The following is an 8,678-nucleotide window of genomic DNA, read 5'->3' as shown; positions in this document are numbered from 1 at the left end:
GCGGGCCGAGCCGCAGCCCGGCGCCCCTCCGCCGCGACGCCCAGGAAGAGCCGAGGTGCCGCGCGGTGAGGGCGCCGGGGCGAAGCCGGGGCGAAGCCGGGGCTCCCAGGCCGCAGCCCGCGGGCAGGAGGTCGCTCGCCTCCTCCGCGGGGGCCGCGGGCTGCCCGTGCTGCGGCCGGGCACTGGGACGGGACGGGACGGGGCCCCGCCGGACGCCCCGCTCGCGAGGGCAGCGCAGGCCGCGGCGGGGCCGCCGAAGCCCTGGGCGCCGCTTGTCCGCGCCCGCAGCCGAGCCGGGGAGCGCAGAACCTCGAGGGGCCCCTCCGGAGAGCCCCGCGCCTGCCCTAGCGCGGACCTGCTGCGAGTCCCGGCAGCGCCGCTCCTTGCAGGCTGCCCACTTCGACTTGCCCGAACCCCAAACCTCCCCCCGGCACTTTGCCGGCCTCTTTTAGGTTTTTACCCACCTAGAGCATCTCGTCTGCCCCAGAGAAGCCCTGGCACAGACATGTCCCTACCCTGCCTGGCTGACCAGCCCGGGCGCCAGCAGAGCTTGAAGGAAGGCGAAAGCTGTGCCTTAGCCAGCTTCAGAGGAGGAGGTCTCATTAGGGGACTCTGGTCATTTTGTTTCCAATTAGGAACAAACACTGCAAACGGTGCCAGCGTTTGGCACGCGGCCACACACCAGTTTAAAGGTGCTGTTCAGCACCAACGCTTTGTGACGAAACCCTGCGTGTCGCTTTTTAGCGATGACACCCTGGCGCTTACAGCCTGCAGGGAGCTAACGCGTGCCCTGCAGCCTTCCCCCCCACGCGAGGGAAGGATTGCGCCCCCCTAGACGTAGAAACTGGGTCCACGCTCCCTTCCCGGAGACGGGCCCCAGCTGCGGCCATCCTGCAGCTCCCCGGGGACCGAGCCTTCGAGGGGAACCTTGAAACGAGTCTCCAGGGAATAGTTTCCGCTGGCAAATGGAAACTCTTCGGAAACCCCTTCCTGCTGGTCCCCTGACAGCTCAGCAGCTGCTCGCTGGTTTCCCTCTCAGCAGGCTGCGGAGAAAAGACCGACTGTGCTGGTGAAACAGAAGCGACAGGGCTGCAGTGGGAAACGAGGACACAGACACATGCACGGACGCTGCGCAATCAACCCGTTAATCTCATTTTATTGTTTCGAATACAAATTAAATTCTGTTTTCCAGCAAGGGTCCCAACTTGTAAGGCTTTTGGTCCATAGCATCGGGTTCTGTTTACAGAGTCCCTGACCCCCAAATCAACCCCCCCATACTGTTCTTTAATGACGCTTTGCTTATCTGGGCTTTAACGAATGACCTCTCTGAACAGGGCAGGATGCATCCCTCTACAGATCAAGAAAATCCTGTCTTCAAATCCTATTAACAAAATGATGGCACAATGTGACCAAGACAAGTTCTGCCACCCCACTGCCCGCAGGGAGACCCAAGCAAGGTCCAGTTGCTCCAGAGAGTTTTTAACCCATTCCCCAAGGTCGGGCCAGTGCCTGGGTTTTAGATTTTGCCTCAGAGGAACTGCACAGGGAGGAACTATGGGAAAAAGCATCCAACGTTTTTGGGCTCAAACGTGCAAGGCATTGCAGTGGGGGTGCGGAGCAGAGAGCCCACTGTCCCATCGAGCCCTGCTCAGGGCAGGGTTAAACACCAGCTCCCGGTCGGCACCGCACTGCAGCAAGGACCTGAGGAACTGGGGGAGATGAGCATAACCCTCGTTGAGAAGCATCCATAAAAAGATGGGGAAACAGGCAGCCTGGACATGAGCAGTTCAAAGCAGAGCTCGCGTGGACTGTTTCCTTCCCTAGCCCCATCCACTCCCCCTCTTCTCTAATCGAGGAAGCTCCCTTGGCTCTTGCTAGCAAATCGCTCTTCTTCCTGCCCGTGCACGGCCTCGAGATCTCCCCATTCAGGACCCCTGAGAGCATGCCGCAATGTTGGGGCAAAGTGGCATGGCAGAACTTCTTGGTTTGGGGTTTCTTCTTGGTATTTATTGCATGTTCCTCTACATTGCAGAAGTCTTTTAGGGGCTAGAGTATTAGAAAGGCATTCATACAGAATCAGTAAGGAATTAAATGGAAAAGAAATATCAGGTTGACAGAAAAAAAAACAACAACAAAAAAAGAAAACAGAGATGTGGACTGTGAAATACTGTCAGAAGCTGCTCCTCCCTCAGCAGGCTGAGATGCTTCTGAGGTTTTATCTTCCCCTGGAGCGAGCAGACCGGCAGGCAGTGAGGCCAGCGTGTTGTATCCACTCCCGCCAGCACAAGACAAAGCCAAAATCTTTAAAGACGAACACTAACCTCTAACATAACGCTAATAACAGAGACAACAACCTAGGGCAACAGATCAATACCTGAGAGGCTTAGAGAATCTCAATGCCAGTCTGCAAAGCCTCCTAAAAAGCGTTCCTCGTTTTGCTTAGGCAATTTGGAAGAGAAGCGGCCGGCCGGCCATCCCACGTGGTGCCTAAGCCTTGCGCTTCTTTGCGGCCGGCTCTCCCTCCTTCCCCAGCCACTGCTGCAGGAGACCTGCGCTGGTTTTCTTGGGCGAAGGGCTATGGATGAACTGACTCGTCCACCTGGGCAACTCATTTTCTTCCTTCTTGGGAGAGCCCTCCTGGGAGCTTTTTAACCAGCCCAGCATCCCTTTGCTGCTTGCAGTGGCTTTGACCTGCTGGGGAGACAAATGACAGCAGGAGAGAAGTCAGAAGCAGAGCGAGAGCAGGGCAGAACACGCGCATGTGGCTTCAGACTCAGAGAGCTGGTCCGGAGCGGGATGCGGATGCTGTAGCAACAGCTCCAACTGCAGTCAGACACATTTGCAGGAGGTTCCCAGGGCTGCTGTGAACAGCCTTGTTCCAAGCTCCATTTGACATGGAATTTGCCTCATTTGGCAGAGAAATCCTGGCATAGGATGACAGAGTTTATTTCTGGAAGCGCCAGGAAGGGAATCTGTCAGGAGCCTTTGCACCACAGCATCAAACACACGCAGGCACCGGGGAGGACACTGGCTGCCTCCAGCCCCTTCTGGAGCGTGACAGCACCCTCCTCGGCTCGGAGACGTCACCATGCCCAGGTGCTCCTCCGCGGGGGCCTGCCGAGCTCGGCTGAGGCCTGCCGTGGCTCTTACCTTCTTGCCTCCCAGCTCGATGGGTACGAGACACTCCGGTGTGTCGTTGCGCACGCTGTTCACGATGGTGGATACCGGGTGGAAAACGATGTTCTCCGTGGGCTGGATGAGTTTAACTGCTTCCTGGGTTGGCACTTCGGCAAAGTCCAACCACTTCCTGATGGCTTCTTCCCCATCCAGGATGGCCGGCATCCTAGGCACGCAGAGGGGTCAAAACCCGTGGAGCGCCCAGGCCACGCGGGCCAGCGAGCCCCACCGAACGCCAGCGCTGACACACCAGAGCAGGGAATTATAAGCAAGTGAGAAGCTGGCTGGACACAAACCGCATGTCAGAAGCCACAGGGGAAAAACGAAGCAACAGACTGCTCTGCTGCGAGGCAGATATCACGTTCGGTTTGCCAAGGTAGTAGCTGCTTTGCTGCAAGAGGCAGAGGGGTTGACTGACAGATCCTGGCCAGGCTGAGAGTAATTCAACTCCTACTGTTACCCACCAGGGCGCAAAGATGGTGATTTATGGAAAGGGCACGAGCCAGCGACACGAAACAAGCTGTTAACGGTCTAACATTTCTCTCTGAGGGCATCAGGAGGAAGAAGCACTCCCAGCCCGTGTTACCACGCTGGCGTTAAGGGGCTGTCTCCGATCCACCCGCGCGGAGGAGGGCAGCCTTCCTCCCTCGTGCTCCCACCGCTCTGCAGCCCCCTGCCCCGCGCTCTCGCTTGCCTGTGATGAATGAAGCTCACGTCCTTGGAGGCATCCACGGTGATGATGGTGTAAGTGTACAGCATGTCCCCGCCTGCCGGGGGCTCCCAGCAGTCGAAAATCCCAGCCATGGTGAGTAACCGCCAGCCCTTCCATTCCTCGTCTCCCTCCTTCCCCTCGGCCTGGAAGACAGAGCCACGGACCATCGGCCCTACCGCTTCCACGCCAAGGCAGCTAACGGGCGGCCGAAGCATCGCAGGCTCGCCAAAGCCGCGGCAGGTCAACCGCTCGCATCTCATTCGTGATCCGAACTAATTCTCGGGCTCTCCGTGCAGGAGCGTTATTGGGAACCTCATCTTCCTGCAGGCACGTCAGTGCCCTCCTTCCCCTCGGGACGTCACAGCTGGCAGCTCGCAGGAAGGAAGAGAGGAAGCGAAACCGGCAGGCAAATCCCCCGTGTAACACATCAGCCGCCCATGCAAATACCGAGAGCGCGGGGAGCAGCCAGTGTGGCCGGTGGCGACACCACGGGACCATCTACAGCCAGGGGGTTTCGGAGCAAGGACCCCCGGCTGCAGAGCCCTCCGCAGGCCTGAGCCCTGTTCAGAAACGCAATGGGAAACCTACTGCAGAGGCGCATTTCTCTGCGGCGGCTTTAGCAGCTAGGCCAGGCCAGAGCTCTTAGTGCAGAAATCGCGTCAGAGCGCTCGTCCTGAAGCGGAGCAAGGCCTGCGCCTCTGCGCTGCAGGGCTGTCGTGGTCTGGGGGACATCGTGAGCAGAGCCACCTCCAAAGGTGCTTCCCACCTGCACAACTTCCAGTTTTGTCCCCTCCAAACTCCTGTGCGTGACCCCCAAAGGCGAGCACAGTTGGAGGGAGCGAGAGTTTTCCTTACGGATACCTGTTGCAACTCTTAAATATTCTGAGGGCATTTAGAGGGAGAAGGGGGCTGAGAGCTCAGTGCCAAGCCTTCAAACACCGCGGGTGACCCAGTACCGTTTCGTTCGTCTCCTGGGGGAAGTAAATGAAATACGGCTGCTTCCCGCCATCGAGCTGCTGCCACTCGTAGAAGCCGTCTGCCAGGACCACACAGCGCTTGCCCTTGAGGAGAGGACCCTTGGCGAGAGAAAACACAAGCACGTCGTGAACAGCCCCGGGCAGCCCACGACGGGGAGGCGATGGCTCCGAGACACAGGGAAGACGCGCGCCGCTCGGACCGTTAGCACCCAGGCGCCCAAGTCCCTCCTGGTCCCTCCCAGCGCTCCCGTAAGCTGCTCCGTTGCTCTCAGCACGAACGCCATCACCCAGCGCTTCGCGAACAAGAGCTTCATCATGACCCATCGGTTGCTGAGCCCGTGGCTTTTCCTTAACAAGCCGAGACCCTCCCCTGCAGATGCCTCGGGGTTCAAAGGCATCAGCGCACCGCGGTGGAGCTGCAGCGACAGATGCTCTCTGCAACCCCTTCCACTTACAGCAGCGGCAGTCCACGTCTCACACCCCAAATAAATCCCAAGTACCCAGCAGCTAATACCCACAAAACCATACGGTGAGGGTCTCTCGCAGAAGAGAAAGGCAAAATAATCCTCAGTGCATTTGCTGCCCTAATCCAAGAGCTAGTGATCTCCTTACGGATCTGCGCTCCCCCCCGCTGAGGATGGCTGGAGTCCCATTTTCCAGGAGCAGAGGCCTGGCTGGGGCTCCCTATGCAGCACGCTGTTAACTGTTGTTAACTGGATTCGGCAGCTGAGCTTTTATCCATGCGGAGCGGTGCTTTGCTCGCAAAGCTTTCCATGGGGTCATACAACTTCCGTTTTCTGCACCCTGACCAGTGCTTGAACCAAAGGGCAAAGGTGGCGCTGTCAAATGAAGCTTGGGAAAAGCCATCACCACTTGAATTCTTATATTTTAATGGAATCAGCTGGCTCTGTGGTAAAAGGAGTCATCTAGGAGGACTCATCCCCAGTGAAGCAGGCAAGCAGTAGCCAGTACTTGCTAGGGAGATACTTTAGATCTAGTCTCGGCTCTCACAGCACCGACAACGCTGCGAATGCTTGCTGACTACCAGGTCTCTTCGAATGGGACACAGGGAGCGGTAACTCACCTTGTAGGAGGATTTCTTCAGCATGGTATCGCTGCGGCAGTTGGAGGTATTAAACGGCATTTTGGAGGGATCGTCCTTTTTGAACCAGGAGGGAACCAGGCCCCACCGCATGGTCGCGAGGACCCGCTCGGAGGAGTCAGCGCCCTTTCAAACACGACAGAAAAGCACCTCGCATCAGAGCACGTGGCAGCAGAGAGCCGAGCACATTAATCACAGCATCCCTCTTTCTTTTTTTACTACGTAGCGCAGACCACAAGCACGCCAGCAGCTGCTCTCGCCGGCAAGGCTTGCCGATCGCTGAAAAAGCCGTTTCTCCCGCTGCAAGGGGAAAAAGCAAGCTCGTTTCTCTGCAAAGAACTGAACTGCCGCTTACAGCTTTACTAGGCACTTTCCTTGCCAAATCTGCCACTTCTCTTTCGCAGGGATGTCTGAACAGTCCTCGGAGCAGAGAGGTATGACAGCCACTCGCAAGCGATGTGAAAATAGCTGCTAATTATAGTCCTTTGCATATTCCTAACGGCTTTCCTGTAAGAATTAATCTTCAGCAGAGAGCACTTTGCAGAAATAAATAAATACAACGGCCTCAGTGGGGCTCACCCTACGAACACAGCTACGTTGTATCTACATGGAGTAACAAACGTGCAGTTTTCCTCAATGGGAAGAGCTTTGCAGTCTGATCTAGCTCGTCTGTGTTTAATGAATGTTCCTATCGTGGTGGCGTTCAGGTCCATAAAACTTCCCCGTTTAAAGAGATCCTCTCAAATAGTACAAATCTCACCTTCATTTTAATAACGTGATTTCTGCCGATCCAGTTCACTTTCGCTCTTTGCGCTCCCCTTGCGCTTTGCATATTGTCTCGCTTTGGACAATGGAAACGGCTCAGCGGGTTTCACTTCTCCCCCGGCTTCACTCTCGCTTTCTACCTGCCGTCGCCAGCCCCAGAGCTCGGCCCCGCTGGGGCGATCCATGCCCTGGGGGACGTTTGCTCCCAGAGAATTACAGGGTTACAGAGAAACAAATATATTTGCCCAAGCCCTGTAAAGGCTTTCGGACCCTCCCACAGATTAGAAGTGGCAAAGACGGGGGGTCTTCAAACTGTCCCTGTGTCCCAACAGCTGAACGGAGACCACCGGCCGGCCAGATGTTGGCCTGCCACCGGCGCTGTGCTTCAAGTGTCTCGCTCCTGCTCTTAACAGTTGTAGCGGAGGAGATGCGGCATTGCGAAAGGCAGGAGAGCAAAGTGCAAAGGAAAAACGATACTTTGTAATTTCTCCTAAGAAGCCCTGGATCAACCTAAGCCATTCTGAATTTGCAAGTGTAAACTTTTCAGCAAAAGGTCACTCCTGACACACCAGCAGCTCAGACTCCTTTTCCAGCAGGCACCTGATCGGACGCGGAGCGCACGCAGGTCCCACGCGAGGGATGCCGGTGAGGACCCGGAGCTGCCGAATTGCCAGCACGGCGGACCCGCTCCAAAGCCTCCGGCGCTCCTCCGCAGCGCTCCGGGACGGCCCAACCACCCTCCTGACCGCGCCGGCCTGTGACTGCGCTGAAACACCGTGACCCCCGCAAAGCGCTGGGTGAGCCGGAGCGGCGCGTTTCAATTCGGTGCTCTCCGCTTCACGCCGCTGAGCCCCGAGGAGCAACGGTTCGCGAGGCAGCTGCCGGTGTGGAAGCTCAACAAGCGGCACAAGCAGCGTTAGAGCCTGCTCTGATCGTCTGGGGAAGGTCTGGCGAGGCTTAAATTAGCCAGGATAACGGTCACCACAGGTGTAAGCAGTATTTTTTAAAGCTCTGAAGATGAGATTTTTCTCTACCATCCCCTACCAAGAGCGACCTGGACATTCTCAACAGCATTAAGAAATGAAAGAAGGACTCTCAGGAACATGGAATAAAACCTGCAGAGCAATTTTACACAATCGGGAATAAAACATGTGCAGCAATTTTACACACTTGGGAAAGAATTCTGTAAAGGTTCATTGCTTAGAGACAAACTTTCATGCAAAATATAATGCTGCGCTGGAGCTGTGGGATCGATTCTCTGCCCAGCTCAAGAACACGTGAATACTAATGAAAAGAGACAGCTTTGCAATTAGAAAATTCCATAGCTGCTACATCCACAGAGCAAAGGAAGCACGACAAGCTTTTAAAATACAGGCTCGGAGCAACCGCCGTGTGAGGAAGAGCCCCGCTGCCACAGCCCGGTCGCTCTCGCGTTCACCCCGGTGCCGCCACAAAGCCGCACGCTGGGCCTCGGCACCGGCTCCGGCAGCTACATGCCAGCTGCGAGGCTTTTACCGAGCGGCGGGAAGGAGGAACCGGATCGGCAGCGGGGTCCGGCGGCGGCCGCTCGCTCACCTTCTCGAAGTGCCTGCGGGAGAGCAGCACGGGGCCGCAGCTCTGCGGGCCCCGGTTGTAGGAAGGCCGGTGCTTGTCGCCGTTGATCCACTCGGGCTGCCGCCTGCGGCCGCGGGAGTCGCGGTAGGCGCAGGCTCGGCGCAGGTTGTCGGCCCCCAGCGAGCACACGGTGCGGCCGCACATCGTCCCGCTCCCGCTGCGCGGCTCTCCGCGGGCACCGGCGCGCAGGAAGAGGCGCCGAGCGGAGCTGCGAGAGAGGCCGGGTTTAGCGCGGCGCCACAGCTTTCCGCGGGCGGGTTTGGTGGTTTTTTGTTGTGTTGTGTTGTTTTCTGATTTTTTTTCAATACGCGCCCGCCCCGCCTCGTTGCAC

The 8,678-nt window shown here is 57.3% G+C and overlaps 1 protein-coding gene across 2 annotated transcripts; it reads right to left on the bottom strand.

Moving 5' to 3' along the window:
- Positions 1-1,133: 1,133 nt before the first annotated feature.
- HMCES (5-hydroxymethylcytosine binding, ES cell specific) lies at positions 1,134-8,664 on the bottom strand. Of its 2 annotated transcripts, none has more exons than XM_026075510.1 (6): positions 8,309-8,664; positions 5,951-6,094; positions 4,846-4,965; positions 3,872-4,032; positions 3,151-3,343; positions 1,134-2,691 (listed from the first exon to the last, which is right to left on the bottom strand). In XM_026075510.1, the coding sequence occupies exons 1-6, from the start codon at positions 8,489-8,491 to the stop codon at positions 2,488-2,490; spliced, it is 1,005 nt and encodes a 334-aa protein (XP_025931295.1). In that variant the 5' UTR covers positions 8,492-8,664; the 3' UTR covers positions 1,134-2,487. The 2 variants fall into 2 exon arrangements, with proteins under 2 accessions (XP_025931295.1, XP_025931294.1); XM_026075509.1 differs by having other exon boundaries at positions 1,134-2,694; positions 8,309-8,662.
- Positions 8,665-8,678: the final 14 nt, after the last annotated feature.

This window comes from Apteryx rowi, unplaced genomic scaffold (assembly GCF_003343035.1).
Source record: "Apteryx rowi isolate R43461 unplaced genomic scaffold, aptRow1 scaffold_405, whole genome shotgun sequence".
NCBI lineage: Eukaryota > Metazoa > Chordata > Aves > Apterygiformes > Apterygidae > Apteryx > Apteryx rowi.
Note: the sequence above shows the minus strand (reverse complement) of the source record. Positions and strands in the feature narration are given on the sequence as shown.